The sequence below is a fragment of the Lagopus muta genome (assembly GCF_023343835.1).
Source record: "Lagopus muta isolate bLagMut1 chromosome 3 unlocalized genomic scaffold, bLagMut1 primary SUPER_3_unloc_3, whole genome shotgun sequence".
Classification (NCBI taxonomy): domain Eukaryota; kingdom Metazoa; phylum Chordata; class Aves; order Galliformes; family Phasianidae; genus Lagopus; species Lagopus muta.
Window position 1 is genome coordinate 1 of NW_026040152.1, and position 16,101 is coordinate 16,101.

Here is a 16,101-nt window from a genome sequence, read left to right on the forward strand (position 1 = left end):
GAGCCAATGGAACCAATGGAACCAATGGAACCAATGGACAAAATGGAACCAATGGAGCCAATGGAACCAATGGAACCAATGGAACCAATGGAACCAATGGAACCAATGGAACCAATGGAACCAATGGAGCCAATGGAGCCAATGGAACCAATGGAGCCAATGGACAAAATGGAGCCAATGGAGCCAATGGAACCAATGGAACCAATGGAACCAATGGAACCAATGGAACCAATGGAACCAATGGAGCCAATGGAGCCAATGGAGCCAATGGAGCCAATGGAGCCAATGGAACCAATGGAACCAATGGACAAAATGGAACCAATGGAGCCAATGGAACCAATGGAGCCAATGGAACCAATGGAACCAATGGAACCAATGGAACCAATGGAACCATGGAGCCAATGGAACCAATGGAGCCAATGGAGCCAATGGAGCCAATGGAACCAATGGAACCAATGGAACCAATGGAACCAATGGAACCAATGGAACCAATGGAGCCAATGGAGCCAATGGAGCCAATGGAGCCAATGGAACCCATGGAGCCAATGGAGCCAATGGAACCAATGGAGCCAATGGAGCCAATGGAACCAATGGAACAAATGGAGCCAATGGAACCCATGGAGCCAATGGAGCCAATGGAACCAATGGAGCCAATGGAACCCATGGAGCCAATGGAACCAATGGAACCAATGGAACCAATGGAACCAATGGAGCCAATGGAACCAATGGAACCAATGGAACCAATGGACAAAATGGAACCAATGGAGCCAATGGACAAAATGGAACCAATGGAACCAATGGAACCAATGGAACCAATGGAGCCAATGGACAAAATGGAGCCAATGGTTCTGATGGAGCCAATGGAACCAATGGAACCAATGGAACCAATGGAGCCAATGGAGCCAATGGAACCAATGGAACCAATGGAGCCAATGGAACCAATGGAGCCAATGGAGCCAATGGAGCCAATGGAGCCAATGGAACCAATGGAACCAATGGAGCCAATGGAACCAATGGAGCCAATGGACAAAATGGAGCCAATGGAACCAATGGAACCAATGGAACCAATGGAACCAATGGAACCAATGGAGCCAATGGAACCAATGGAAACCAATGGAACCAATGGAACCAATGGAACCAATGGAACCAATGGAGCCAATGGAACCAATGGAACCAATGGAGCCAATGGAACCAATGGAGCCAATGGAACCAATGGAACCAATGGAACCAATGGAACCAATGGACAAAATGGAACCAATGGAGCCAATGGACAAAATGGAGCCAATGGAACCAATGGAACCAATGGACAAAATGGAACCAATGGAGCCAATGGAGCCAATGGAACCAATGGAACCAATGGAACCAATGGACAAAATGGAACCAATGGACAAAATGGAACCAATGGAACCAATGGAGCCAATGGAACCAATGGAGCCAATGGAACCAATGGAACCAATGGAACCAATGGAGCCAATGGAACCAATGGAGCCAATGGAGCCAATGGAACCAATGGAGCCAATGGACAAAATGGAACCAATGGAACCAATGGAACCAATGGAACCAATGGAGCCAATGGAGCCAATGGAACCAATGGAACCAATGGAGAAATGGAGCCAATGGAACCAATGGAACCAATGGAACCAATGGACAAAATGGAACCAATGGAGCCAATGGAACCAATGGAGCCAATGGAGCCAATGGAGCCAATGGAGCCAATGGAACCAATGGAGCCAATGGAGCCAATGGAACCAATGGAACCAATGGAACCAATGGAACCAATGGAACCAATGGAGCCAATGGACAAAATGGAGCCAATGGAGCCAATGGAACCAATGGAACCAATGGAACCAATGGACAAAATGGAGCCAATGGAGCCAATGGAGCCAATGGAACCAATGGAACCAATGGAGCCAATGGAGCCAATGGAGCCAATGGAACCAATGGAACCAATGGAACCAATGGAACCAATGGACAAAATGGAGCCAATGGAACCAATGGAACCAATGGAGCCAATGGAACCAATGGAACCAATGGAGCCAATGGAACCAATGGAGCCAATGGAACCAATGGAACCAATGGAACCAATGGAACCAATGGAACCAATGGACAAAATGGAGCCAATGGAACCAATGGAACCAATGGAGCCAATGGAGCCAATGGAACCAATGGAACCAATGGAACCAATGGAGCCAATGGAGCCAATGGAGAAATGGAGCCAATGGAGCCAATGGAACCAATGGAGCCAATGGAACCAATGGAACCAATGGAACCAATGGAGCCAATGGAACCAATGGAACCAATGGAGCCAATGGAACCAATGGAGCCAATGGAACCAATGGAACCAATGGAACCAATGGAACCAATGGACAAAATGGAACCAATGGACAAAAATGGAACCAATGGAACCAATGGAGCCAATGGACAAAATGGAACCAATGGAACCAATGGACAAAATGGAACCAATGGACAAAATGGAACCAATGGAGCCAATGGAACCAATGGAACCAATGGAACCAATGGAACCAATGGAGCCAATGGAGCCAATGGACAAAATGGAACCAATGGAGCCAATGGAGCCAATGGAACCAATGGAGCCAATGGAACCAATGGAACCAATGGAACCAATGGAGCCAATGGAACCAATGGAACCAATGGAGAAATGGAGCCAATGGAGCCAATGGAACCAATGGACAAAATGGAGCCAATGGAACCAACGGACAAAATGGAACCAATGGAACCAATGGAGCCAATGGAACCAATGGACAAAATGGAACCAATGGAGCCAATGGAACCAATGGAGCCAATGGAACCAATGGAACCAATGGAGCCAATGGAGCCAATGGAACCAATGGAACCAATGGAGCCAATGGAACCAATGGAACCAATGGAACCAATGGAGCCAATGGAGCCAATGGAACCAATGGAATCAATGGACAAAATGGAACCAATGGAGCCAATGGAGCCAATGGAGCCAATGGAGCCAATGGAACCAATGGAACCAATGGAGCCAATGGAGCCAATGGAACCAATGGAACCAATGGAGCCAATGGAACCAATGGAGCCAATGGAACCAATAGAACCAATGGAACCAATGGACAAAATGGAACCAATGGAACCAATGGAGCCAATGGAGCCAATGGAACCAATGGAACCAATGGAACCAATGGACAAAATGGAGCCAATGGAGACAATGGAGCCAATGGAACCAATGGACAAAATGGAACCAATGGAACCAATGGAACCAATGGAGCCAATGGAGCCAATGGAGCCAATGGAACCAATGGAACCAATGGACAAAATGGAACCAATGGAGCCAATGGAACCAATGGAACCAATGGAACCAATGGAACCAATGGAACCAATGGAACCAATGGAGCCAATGGAACCAATGGAGCCAATGGACAAAATGGAGCCAATGGAGCCAATGGAACCAATGGAACCAATGGAACCAATGGAACCAATGGAACCAATGGAGCCAATGGAGCCAATGGAGCCAATGGAGCCAATGGAGCCAATGGAACCAATGGAACCAATGGAACCAATGGAGCCAATGGAACCAATGGAGCCAATGGAACCAATGGAACCAATGGAACCAATGGACAAAATGGAACCAATGGAACCAATGGAACCAATGGAGCCAATGGAACCAATGGAGCCAATGGAGCCAATGGAGCCAATGGAACCAATGGAACCAATGGAGCCAATGGAGCCAATGGAGCCAATGGAGCCAATGGAGCCAATGGAACCCATGGAGCCAATGGAGCCAATGGAACCAATGGAGCCAATGGAGCCAATGGAACCAATGGAACCAATGGAGCCAATGGAACCCATGGAGCCAATGGAGCCAATGGAACCAATGGAGCCAATGGAACCCATGGAGCCAATGGAACCAATGGAACCAATGGAACCAATGGAACCAATGGAGCCAATGGAACCAATGGAACCAATGGAACCAATGGAGCCAATGGAACCAATGGAACCAATGGAGCCAATGGACAAAATGGAACCAATGGAACCAATGGAACCAATGGAACCAATGGAGCCAATGGACAAAATGGAGCCAATGGTTCTGATGGAGCCAATGGAACCAATGGAGCCAATGGAACCAATGGAACCAATGGAGCCAATGGAGCCAATGGAACCAATGGAACCAATGGAGCCAATGGAACCAATGGAACCAATGGAGCCAATGGAGCCAATGGAGCCAATGGAGCCAATGGAACCAATGGAACCAATGGAGCCAATGGAGCCAATGGAGCCAATGGAACCAATGGAACCAATGGAACCAATGGAACCAATGGAGCCAATGGAACCAATGGACAAAATGGAACCAATGGAGCCAATGGAACCAATGGAGCCAATGGACAAAATGGAGCCAATGGAGCCAATGGAACCAATGGAACCAATGGAACCAATGGAACCAATGGAGCCAATGGAACCAATGGAACCAATGGAACCAATGGAACCAATGGAGCCAATGGAGCCAATGGAACCAATGGAACCAATGGACAAAATGGAACCAATGGAGCCAATGGAACCAATGGAGCCAATGGAACCAATGGAACCAATGGAACCAATGGAACCAATGGACAAAATGGAACCAATGGACAAAATGGAACCAATGGAACCAATGGAGCCAATGGAACCAATGGAACCAATGGAACCAATGGAGCCAATGGAACCAATGGAGCCAATGGAACCAATGGAACCAATGGAGCCAATGGAGCCAATGGAGCCAATGGAGCCAATGGAACCAATGGAGCCAATGGAACCAATGGAACCAATGGAACCAATGGAGCCAATGGAGCCAATGGAGCCAATGGAACCAATGGAACCAATGGAGCCAATGGAGCCAATGGAGCCAATGGAACCAATGGAACCAATGGAACCAATGGAACCAATGGAACCAATGGAGCCAATGGAACCAATGGAACCAATGGAACCAATGGAACCAATGGAGCCAATGGAACCAATGGAACCAATGGAGCCAATGGAACCAATGGAACCAATGGAACCAATGGAGCCAATGGAACCAATGGAACCAATGGAACCAATGGAGCCAATGGAACCAATGGAGCCAATGGAACCAATGGAACCAATGGAGCCAATGGAACCAATGGAGCCAATGGAACCAATGGAACCAATGGAACCAATGGAGCCAATGGACAAAATGGAACCAATGGAACCAATGGAGCCAATGGAACCAATGGAGCCAATGGAACCAATGGAACCAATGGAGCCAATGGAACCAATGGAACCAATGGAGCCAATGGACAAAATGGAACCAATGGAACCAATGGAACCAATGGAACCAATGGAACCAATGGAACCAATGGAACCAATGGAGCCAATGGAACCAATGGAGCCAATGGAACCAATGGAACCAATGGAACCAATGGAGCCAATGGAGCCAATGGAACCAATGGAACCAATGGAACCAATGGAACCAATGGAGCCAATGGAGCCAATGGAACCAATGGAGCCAATGGAACCAATGGAGCCAATGGAACCAATGGAACCAATGGAACCAATGGAACCAATGGAGCCAATGGAGCCAATGGAACCAATGGAACCAATGGTTCCAGTGCTCCCAGTATGGCCCAGTGCCCCCCAGTAACTCTCCCCAGTAGTAGCACTCCCTCCCAGGCCCATCCCCAGTGCTCCCAGTCCCCATCCCCAGTACTCCCAGTACTCCCACTGCCTCCCAATCACCACCCCCTGTGCTCCCAGTCTCCCTGTCCAGTGCTCCCAGTCCCCATTCCCAGTGCTCCCAGTGCTCCCAGTACCGCACCCCAAGTCTCCCCCGCTCCTTTGGCCCCAACTTCTCTCCCCCACCCTTCCCTCTCCCAGTCCCCACCACCCCCAGTCCCTCCCAGTGCTCCCACTCTGCATCCCCAGTGCTTCCAGTGCTCCCAGTATTCCCAGTCCTCGATCCCAGTGCTCCCAGTCCCTACCTCCAGTGCTCCCAGTGCTCCCAGTCTCCACCCCCAGTGCTCCCAGTCTCCACCCCCAGTGCTACCAGTCCCCATTCCCAGTGCTCCCAGTGCTCCCAGTGCTCCCAGATCCTCTTCCCAGTGCTCCCATTGCTCCCATTCCCAATTCCAGCGTTCCCAGTCTCCATTCCCAGTACCCCCAGTTTCCCTTCCCAGTGCTCCCAGTTCCCCTTCCCTGTGCTCCCAGTACTCCCAGTGCTCCCAGTCCCCAGCCCCAATGCTCCCAGTCCTTCCTAGTACCCATTCCCAGTGTTCCCAATGCTCCCAGTCCCCATTCCCAGTGCTCCCAATGCTCCCAGTCCCCATTCCCAGTGCTCCCAGTCCATCCCAGTCCCCATTCTCAGTGCCTAACACTGCTCCCAGTCTGCATTCCCAATTCCAGTGCTCCCAGTCTCCATTCCCAGCACCCCCACTTCCCATCCCCAGTGCTCCCAGTCCCTCCCAGTCTTCATTCCCAGTGCTCCCAGTCCCCACCCCCAGTGCTCCCAGTCCATCCCAGTTCCCATTCTCAGGTCCTTCCACTGCTCCCAGTCCACCCCAGTCCCCATTCCCAGTACTCCCAGTTCCTCCCAGCTCCCATTCTCTGTGCCTCCCACTGCTCCCAGTCCCCAGCCCCAGTGCTCCCAGTCTGTCCCAGTCCCCATTCTCAGGTCCTCCCAGTCCTCCCAGTGCTCCCATTTCCCCTCCCAGTGCCTCCCAGTCCCCAGTGCTCCCAGCACTCCCTGATCTCAGTGCCTCCCAGTGCTCCCAGTCCCCACCCCCAGTGCCTAACACTGCTCCCAGTCTGCATTCCCAGTTACTCCCAGTCCCCATTCCCAGTGCTCCCAGTGCCCCCAGTCCATCCCAGTTCCCATTCTCAGGTCCTTCCACTGCTCCCAGTCTGCATTCCCAGTCCCTCCCAGTCCCCATTCCTAGTGCTCCCAGTGCTCCCATTTCCCCTTCCCAGTGCTCCCAGTGCCTCCCAGTGCTCCCAGTCCCCAGCCCCATTCCTCCCAGTGCTCCCATTTCCCCTTCCCTGTGCTCCCAGTACTCCCAGTGCTCCCAGTTCCCAGCCCCAATGCTCCCAGTCCCTCCCAGTCCCCATTCCCAGTGCTTCCAGTGTCCCCATTCCCCCTTCCCTGTGCTCCCAGTGCTCCCAGTCCCCATTCTCAGGTCCTCCCAGTGCTCCCAGTCCTCCCAGTGCTCCCGGTCCCCACCCCCAGTGCTCCCATTTCCCCTTCCCAGTGCTCCCAGTTTCTCCCAGTCCCCGGTGCTCCCAGTCCCCGTTCCCAGTGCCTCCCAGTGCCCCCAGTCCCCACCCCCAGTGCCCCCAGTGCTCCCAGTTCCCCTTCCCTGTGCTCCCAGTACTCCCAGTGCTCCCAGTCCCCAGCCCCAGTGCTCCCATCACTCCCGCCCCCCTTCCCATGGCTCCTGTTGCTCCCAGTCCCCCTTCCCATCGCTCCCAGTGCTCCCAGTTCCCATCCCCAGTGCTCCCAGTCCGTCACAGTCCCCATTCTCAGGTCCTCCCAGTCCTCCCATTGCTCCCAATCCGTCCCAGTCCCCATTCTCAGGTCCTCCCAGTCCTCCCAGTGCCTCCCAGTCCATCCCAGTTCCCATTCTCAGGTCCTTCCACTGCTCCCAGTCCACCCCAGTCCCCATTCCCAGTACTCCCAGTTCCTCCCAGCTCCCATTCTCTGTGCCTCCCACTGCTCCCAGTCCCCAGCCCCAGTGCTCCCAGTCTGTCCCAGTCCCCATTCTCAGGTCCTCCCAGTCCTCCCAGTGCTCCCATTTCCCCTCCCAGTGCTCCCAGTGCCTCCCAGTCCCCAGTGCTCCCAGCACTCCCCGATCTCAGTGCCTCCCAGTGCTCCCAGTCCCCACCCCCAGTGCCTAACACTGCTCCCAGTCCGCATTCCCAGTTACTCCCAGTCCCCATTCCCAGTGCTCCCAGTGCCTCCCAGTCCCCACCCCCAGTGCTCCCAGTCCATCCCAGTTCCCACCCCCAGTGCCTAACACTGCTCCCAGTCCCCACCCCCAGTCCCTCCCAGTCCCCATTCCCAGTGCTCCCAGTGCTCCCATTTCCCCTTCCCAGTGCTCCCTGTGCTCCCAGTCCTCCCAGTGCCTCCCAGTCCCCACCCCCAGTGCTCCCAGTCCATCCCAGTCCCCATTCCCAGTGCTCCCAGTGCTCCCATTTCCCCTTCCCAGTGCTCCCAGTGCCTCCCAGTGCCTCCCAGTGCTCCCAGTCCCCAGCCCCATTCCTCCCAGTGCTCCCATTTCCCCTTCCCTGTGCTCCCAGTACTCCCAGTGCTCCCAGTTCCCAGCCCCAATGCTCCCAGTCCCTCCCAGTCCCCATTCCCAGTGCTTCCAGTGTCCCCATTCCCCCTTCCCAGTGCTCCCAGTCCATCCCAGTCCCCATTCTCAAGTCCTCCCAGTGCTCCCAGTCCCCATTCTCAGGTCCTCCCAGTGCTCCCAGTCCTCCCAGTGCTCCCGGTCCCCACCCCCAGTGCTCCCATTTCCCCTTCCCAGTGCTCCCAGTTTCTCCCAGTCCCCGGTGCTCCCAGTCCCCGTTCCCAGTGCCTCCCAGTGCTCCCAGTCCCCCTTCCCATCGCTCCCATCGCTCCCAGTGCTCCCAGTTCCCCCCACTCACGCCTCACTTCCCGCTCCCCGCTCATCTCCGTCTCCTCCGCCGTCCGCTCCCGCCGCTCACAGACCCCGCCCCCTTTGTCCCACTCTCCTCCAATCGCCGCACGGAACGTCCGGATCGGCCGCTCCCATTGGGCGGAAAGTAGAACCCGCCTCCCCTCTTCCGCCGATCACTTCCGCTTCCGACTTCCTACGCAGTGCGTCCTTGTACTTCCGGTGCATCATCGCTTTCTGTCCCAGTGCTCCCAGTACGGCCCAGTGCTCCCAGTATGGCCCAGTATGGCTCAGTGTCCCCCCAGTCTCTGTTCCCAGTGCTCCCAGTATGGCCCAGTGCCTCCCAGTATGGACTCAGTGCCTCCCAGTATGGCCCACTATGGCCCAGTGCCCCCCCCAGTCCCTGCTCCCTGCGCTCCCAGTGTGGCCCAGTGCTCCCAGTATGGACTCAGTGCCTCCCAGTATGGCCCACTATGGCCCAATGCCTCCCCCAGTCATTGTGCCCAGTGCTCCCAGTATGGCCCAGTGCCTCCCAGTATGGCCCAGTATGACTCAGTGCCCCCCAGTTGCTATGCCCAGTGCTCCCAGTATGGCCCAGTATGGCCCAATGCTCCCCCAGTCTCTGTTCTTAGTGTTCCCAGTATGGACCAGTGCTCCCAGTATGGCCCAGTGCCCCTCCAGTCTCTGTTCCCAGTGCCTCCCAGTATGGCCCAGTGCCTCCCAGTATGGCCCAGTATGCCTCAGTGTCCCCACCAGTCATGGTGCCCAGTGCTCCCAGTATGGACCAGTGCTCCCAGTATGGCCCAGTATGGCCCAATGCTCCCCCAGTCTCTGTTCCCAGTGCTCCCAGTATGGCCCAGTGCTCCCAGTATCATCAGATGATATCATTCAACTCTTCCCAGTCTTTCCCAGTTCCCTCCCAGTTCCCTCCAGTTCATCCCAGTTCATCCCAGTCCATCCCAGTACCCTCTATTGCCTCCCAGTTCCTCCCAGTTCCCTCCCAGTCCCTCCCAGTTCCCTCCAGTTCATCCCAGTTCATCCCAGTACCCTCTATTGCCTCCCAGTCCCTCCCAGTTCCCTCCCAGTTCCTCCCAGTCCATCCCAGTTCCCTCCCAGTCCCTCCCAGTCTCTCCCAGTTCCCTCCAGTTCATTCCCAGTCCATCCCAGTACCCTCTATTGCCTCCCAGTTCCTCCCAGTCCCACCCAGTTCCCCCCCAGTCGCCCCCCCTCCCCCGCATCCTCCCTGATGACGTCACGGCCCCATGTGACGTCACCCGATGCCTGCGTGGTGTCACCCAATGGCGTCGTCTCGAAGTGTCACGTGATGATGGAACTGGGAGGGACTGGGAAGGAAGTGGGATGAACTGGGATGAACTGGGAGGGAACTGGGATGAACTGGGAGGGACTGGGGAGGGACTGGGATGAACTGGGAGGGACTGGGGGAGAAATAGGAGGGAACTGGGAGGAACTGGGATGAACTGGGATGAACTGGGAGGCAACTGGGATGAAATGGGAGAGAACTGGGAGGCAATGGGGGAGAACTGGGAGGCAATGGGGGAGAACTGGAAGGAACTGGGAGGAACTGGGATGAACTGGGAGGGACTGGGAGAGAATGGGGAGGGGACTGGAAGGAACTGGGATGAACTGGGCAGACTGGGAGGATACTGGGGGGAACTGAAATGAAATGGGAGAGAACTGGGAGGGAACTGGGGAGGGACTGGAAGGAACTGGGATGAACTGGGAAGGAACTGGGAGGAACTGGGAGGGACTGGGATGAACTGGGATTGGGAGGAACTGGGAGAGACTGGGATGAACTGGGAGGGAGTGGGAGGGGAACTGGGATGAACTGGGAGGGAACTGGGATGAACTGGGAGGGATTGGGAGGAACTGGGAGGGACTGGGATGAACTGGGAGGGAGTGGGAGGGGAACTGGGATGAACTGGGAGGGATTGGGAAGGAACTGGGAGGGAACTGGGATGAACTGGGATGAACTGGGAGGGAGTGGAAGGGGAACTGGGAGGAACTGGGAGGAACTGGGAGGGACTGGGATGAACTGGGATTGGGAGGAACTGGGAGAGACTGGGATGAACTGGGAGGGAGTGGGAGGGGAACTGGGATGAACTGGGAGGGATTGGGAAGGAACTGGGAGGGAACTGGGATGAACTGGGATGAACTGGGAGGGAGTGGAAGGGGAACTGGGAGGAACTGGGAGGAACTGGGAGGAACTGGGAGGGACTGGGAGGGACTGGGATGAACTGGGAGGGAACTGGGAGGGACTGGGAGGGACTGGGATGAACTGGGAGGGAGTGGGAGGGGAACTGGGATGAACTGGGAGGGAACTGGGATGAACTGGGAAGGATTGGGAGGAACTGGGAGGGACTGGGAGGAACTGGGATGAACTGTGAGGGACTGGGATGAACTGGGAGGGAACAGGGATGAACTGGGAGGGACTGGGATGAACTGGGAGGAACTGGGAGGAACTGGGAGGGACTGGGAGGGACTGGGATGAACTGGGAGGAACTGGGAGGGACTGGGATGAACTGGGAGGGACTGTGAGGGACTGGGAGGGACTGGGAGGAACTGGGAGGAACTGGGAGGGACTGGGAAGGAACTGGGAGGGACTGGGAGGAACTGGGAGGAACTGGGAGGGAACTGGGATGAACTGGGAGGGATTGGGAGGAACTGGGATGAACTGGGAAGGAACTGGGAGGAACTGGGAGGGAACTGGGAGGGATTGGGAGGGATTGGGAGGGAACTGGGATGAACTGGGAGGGATTGGGATGAACTGGAAGGAACTGGGAGGGATTGGGAGGGAACTGGGAGGAACTGGGAGGAACTGGGAGGGACTGGGATGAACTGGGAGGAACTGGGAGGAACTGGGAGGGAACAGGGAGGAACTGGGAGGGACTGGGAGGGACTGGGAGGGACTGGGATGAACTGGGAGGGATTGGGAGGGAACTGGGAGGAACTGGGAGGGACTGGGATGAACTGGGAGGAACTGGGAGGAACTGGGAGGGACTGGGAGGAACTGGGAGGGAACTGGGATGAACTGGGAGGGACTGGGAGGAACTGGGAGGAACTGGGATGAACTGGGAGGGAACTGGGAGGAACTGGGAGGGACTGGGAGGAACTGGGATGAACTGGGATGAACTGGGAAGGAACCATCTGAAAATTTCCCCTTTGTTTTATTCGACTGTAAAACACGGAGAGGAGAAACGGCCCTGGGAGCCCAAAATGGGGGCGCAAAGTCCTCCAAGGGACCCCAAGTCCTCCAAGGGACCCCAAATGGCATTGAGGGTCCTCCAGGGGTCGTCAAAGTCCTCCAAGGGACCCCAGAGTCCTCCAGGGGACCCCAGGTCCTCCAAGGGACCCCAGAGTCCTCCAAGGGACCCCAAATGGCACTGAGGGTCCTCCAGGGGTCGTCAAAGTCCTCCAAGGGTCCCCAAGGTCCTCCAAAGGACCTCAAGTCCTCCAAGGGATCCCAAATGGAACTGGGGGGCCTTTGGGGGTCCCCAAAGTCCTCCAAGGTCCCCAGAGTCCTCCAGGGGTCCTCAAAGTCCTCCAAGGGACCCCAAATGGCAATGGGGATCCTCCAGGGGTCCCCAGAGTCCTCCAAGGGACCCCAAGTCCTCCAGGGGACCCCAAGGTCCTCCAAGGGACCCCAAATGGCATTGAGGGTCCTCTGGGGGTCCCCAAAGTCCTCCAAGGGACCCCAAGGTCCTCCAAGGGATCCCAAATGGAACTGGGGGTCCTCCGGGGGTCCCCAAAGTCCTCCAAGGTCCCCAGAGTCCTCCAGGGGTCCCCGAAGTCCTACAAGGGACCCCAAGGTCCTCCAAGGGATCCCAAATGGAACTGGGGGGCCTTTGGGGGTCCCCAAAGTCTTCCAAGGTCCCCAGAGTCCTCCAAGGGACCCCAAGTCCTCCAAGGGATCCCAAATGGCATTGAGGATCCTCCGGGGGTCCCCAAAGTCCTCCAAAGGACCTCAAGTCCTCCAAGGGACCCCAAATGGAACTGGGGGTCCTCCGGGGGTCCCCAAAGTCCTCTAAGGGACCCCAAGGTCCTCCAAGGGACCCCAAATGGCATTGAGGGTCCTCCAGGGGTCCCCAAAGTCCTCCAAGGGACCCCAAGGTCCTCCAAGGGACCCCAAGTCCTCCAAGGGATCCCAAATGGCATTGAGGATCCTCCGGGGGTCCCCAAAGTCCTCCAAGGGACCCCAAAGTCCTCCAAGGGATCCCAAGTCCTCCAAGGGACCCCAAATGGCATTGGGGGTCCTCTGGGGGTCCCCAAAGTCCTCCAAGGTCCCCAGAGTCCTCCAGGGGACCCCGAGTCCTCCAAGGGACCCCAAGGTCCTCCAAAGGACCCCAAGTCCTCCAAGGGACCCCAAATGGCATTAGGGGTCCTCCGGGGGTCCCCAAAGTCCTCCAAGGGTCCCCAAGGTCCTCCAAAGGACCTCAAGTCCTCCAAGGGACCCCAAATGGAACTGGGGGGCCTCTGGGGGTCCCCAAAGTCCTCCAAGGTCTCCAGAGTCCTCCAGGGGTCCCCAAGGTCCTCCAAGGGACCCCAAATGGCATTGAGGGTCCTCCAGGGGTCCCCAAAGTCCTCCAAGGGACCCCAGAGTCCTCCAAGGGACCCCAAATGGAACTGGGGGCCCTTCAGGGGTCCCCAAAGTCCTCCAAGGTCCCCAGAGTCCTCCAGGGGTCCTCAAAGTCCTCCAAGGGACCCCAAGTCCTCCAAGGGACCCCAAATGGCATTGAGGGTCCTCCAGGGGTCCCCAAAGTCCTCCAAGGGACCCCAGGGTCCTCCAAGGGATCCCAAATGGAACTGGGGGTCCTCTGGGGGTCCCCAAAGTCCTCCAAGGTCCCCAGAGTCCTCCAGGGGTCCTCAAAGTCCTCCAAGGGACCCCAAATGGCAATGGAGATCCTCCAGGGGTCCCCAGAGTCCTCCAAGGGACCCCAGAGTCCTCCAAGGGACCCCAAATGGCATTGGGGGTCCTCCAGGGGTCCCCAGAGTCCTCCAAGGTCCCCAGAGTCCTCCAGGGGTCCTCAAAATCCTCCAAGAGACCCCAAGGTCCTCCAAGGGACCCCAAGTCCTCCAAGGGACCCCAAATGGCGTTGAGGGTCCTCCGGGGGTCCCCAAAGTCCTACAAGGTCCCCAGAGTCCTCCAGGGGACCCCAAGGTCCTCCAAGGAACCCCAAATGGCATTGGGGGTCCTCCAGGAGTCCCCAAAGTCCTCCAAGGTCCCCAGAGTCCTCCAAGGGACCCCAAAGTCCTCCAAGGGACCCCAAGTCCTCCAAGAGACCTCAAATGACATTGAGGGTCCTCCGGGGGTCCCCAAATGTCCTCCATGTGACCCCAAATGTCACCGGGGGTCCTCCAAGCGTCCCCAAATGTCACCTGGGGTCACCCAGGCCATTCCAAGAATGTCCCCAAGTTGTCACTTCAGTCCTCCAACCACTCCAGGAGTGTCCCTTCAGTCCTCCAAGATGTCACTTCAGTCCTCCAAGCACTCCAGGAGTGTCCCTTCAGTCCTCCAAGATGCCACTTCAGTCCTCCAACCACTCCGTGAATGTCCCTTCAGTCCTCCGAGTCACATTGGGGTCCTCTGGGTGTCCCCAAGGTGTCACCAGGGATCCCTGCCTGTCCACAAGATGCCACTGAGGTCCTCCAAGATGTCACCGGGGGTCCTCCAACCACTCCATGACCATCGTTGAGGTCCTCCAAGGTGTCACCGGGTTCCTCCAAGGTGTCACTGGGGTCCCCAAGGTGTCACCTGGGTCCTCCAAGGTCACACCGGGGGTCCTCCAACCACTCCATAACCACCACGGAGGTCCTCCAAGGTGTCACCAGGTGTCCCCAACCTCTCCAGAAATGTCACCAGGGTCCCCCCAAGGTGTCACTGGGGTCCTCCAAGGTCACACCGGAGGTCCTCCAACCCCGGTAACCACCATTGAGTTGGTCCTCCAACTCCATAACCACCACGGAGGTCCTCCAAAGTGTCACCAGGTGTCCCCAACCTCTCCAGAAATGTCACCTGAGTCCTCCAAGGTGTCACTGAGGTCCTCCAAGTGTCACTGGGGTCCCCAAGGTGTCACTGGGGCCCCCCAGCATCTCATTGAGGTCCTCCAAGGTCACACCAGGTTCCTCCAAAGCATCACCAGGGTCCCCAACCTCTCCAGAAATGTCACCTGGGTCCTCCAAGGTGTCACTTGGGTCCTCCAAAGTGTCACCTGGGTCCCCCAGGGTCACCCAGAGGTCCTCCAACCCTGGTAACCACCATTGAGTTGGTCCTCCAACTCCATAACCACCACGGAGGTCCTCCAAAGTGTCACCAGGTGTCCCCAACCTCTCCAGAAATGTCACCTGAGTCCTCCAAGATGTCACTGGGGTCCTCCAAGATGTCACTGTGGGACCTCCAACCACTCCAGGACCACCACTGGGGTCCTCCAAGGTGTCACTGGGGTCCCCAAGGTGTCACCTGGGTCCTCCAAGGTCACACCGGGGGTCCTCCAACCACTCCATAACCACCATTGAGGTCCTCCAAAGTGTCACCAGGTGTCCCCAACCTCTCCAGAAATGTCACCAGGGTCCCCCCAAGGCCTCACTGGGGTCCTCCAGAATCTCACTGATGTCCTCCAAGCTGTCACCGGGGTCCTCCAAAGCATCACCAAGGTCCTCCAAGTCGTCACCGGGGTCCTCCAACCTCTCCATAACCACTGAGATCCCCCCAAAGCATCACCAGGGTCCCCAACCTCTCCAGAAGCGTCACTGGGGTCCCCCATGGTGCCACCAGGGTCCTCCAAAGCATCACCAAGGTCCTCCAAGTCGTCGCCGGGGTCCTCCAACCTCTCCATAACCACCGAGATCCCCCCAGAACGTCACCTGGGGGAGGTCGGGGTCCCCAACCTCTCCAGAAACATCACTGGGGTTCCCCCAGGTGTCACCAGGGTCCCCCAAGGTCACACCAGGGTCCTCCAAAGCACCACCAAGGTCCTCCAAGCTGTCACCAGGGTCCTCCAAAGCATCACCAAGGTCCTCCAAGTCGTCGCTGGGGTCCTCCAACCTCTCCATAACCACCGAGATCCCCCCAAAGCATCACCAGGGTCCCCAACCTCTCCAGAAGCATCACCGGGGTCCCCCATGGTGCCACCAGGGTCCCCCAAGGTCACACCAGGGTCCTCCAAAGCACCACCAAGGTCCTCCAAGCTGTCACCAGGGTCCTCCAAAGCATCACCAGGGTCCCCAACCTCTCCAGAAGCATCACTGGGGTCCCCCCAGGTGGCACCAGGGTCCCCCAAGGTCACACCAGGGTCCTCCAAAGCATCACCAAGGTCCTCCAAGCTGTCACTAAGGTCCTCCAAAGCATCACCAGGGTCCCCAACCTCTCCAGAAGCATCACCAGGGTCCCCCAAGCTGTCACCAGGGTCCTCCAAAGCACCACCAAGGTCCTCCAAGTCGTCGATGGGGTCCTCCAACCTCTCCATAACCACCAAGATCC

General features: G+C 56.6%; 2 protein-coding genes across 3 annotated transcripts; one reads left to right on the top strand and one right to left on the bottom strand.

Moving 5' to 3' along the window:
• Nucleotides 1–12,587: 12,587 nt before the first annotated feature.
• Nucleotides 12,588–14,267, top strand: LOC125687462 (basic salivary proline-rich protein 2-like). Of its 2 annotated transcripts, XM_048932618.1 has the most exons (3): nt 12,588–12,734; nt 13,043–13,782; nt 13,893–14,267. In XM_048932618.1, exons 1-3 carry the CDS (start codon nt 12,683–12,685, stop codon nt 14,262–14,264), a joined length of 1,164 nt encoding a protein of 387 aa, XP_048788575.1. In that variant the 5' UTR covers nt 12,588–12,682; the 3' UTR covers nt 14,265–14,267. The 2 variants fall into 2 exon arrangements, with proteins under 2 accessions (XP_048788575.1, XP_048788576.1); XM_048932619.1 differs by having other exon boundaries at nt 13,043–14,035.
• Nucleotides 14,268–15,288: 1,021 nt separating this feature from the next.
• On the bottom strand, nt 15,289–16,087 carry LOC125687464 (collagen alpha-1(XXV) chain-like). The gene is made up of 2 exons (XM_048932621.1): nt 15,667–16,087; nt 15,289–15,449 (listed from the first exon to the last, which is right to left on the bottom strand). Exons 1-2 carry the CDS (start codon nt 16,085–16,087, stop codon nt 15,289–15,291), a joined length of 582 nt encoding a protein of 193 aa, XP_048788578.1.
• Nucleotides 16,088–16,101: the final 14 nt, after the last annotated feature.

Coding starts and splice junctions, on each gene's coding strand:
- LOC125687462 (XM_048932618.1), top strand. CDS start 12,683: ATGGCATTGAGGGTCCTCCAGGGGTCCCCAAAGTCCTCCAAGGGACCC. Junction 12,735..13,042: donor GTCCTCCAAGGGACCCCAAG/GTCCTCCAAGGG, acceptor AGGGTCCCCAAG/GTCCTCCAAAGGACCTCAAG. Junction 13,783..13,892: donor GTCCTCCAGGGGACCCCAAG/GTCCTCCAAGGA, acceptor AGGGACCCCAAG/TCCTCCAAGAGACCTCAAAT.
- LOC125687464 (XM_048932621.1), bottom strand. CDS start 16,087: ATGGAGAGGTTGGAGGACCCCATCGACGACTTGGAGGACCTTGGTGGT. Junction 15,450..15,666: donor ATCTCGGTGGTTATGGAGAG/GTTGGAGGACCC, acceptor GGTTATGGAGAG/GTTGGAGGACCCCGGCGACG.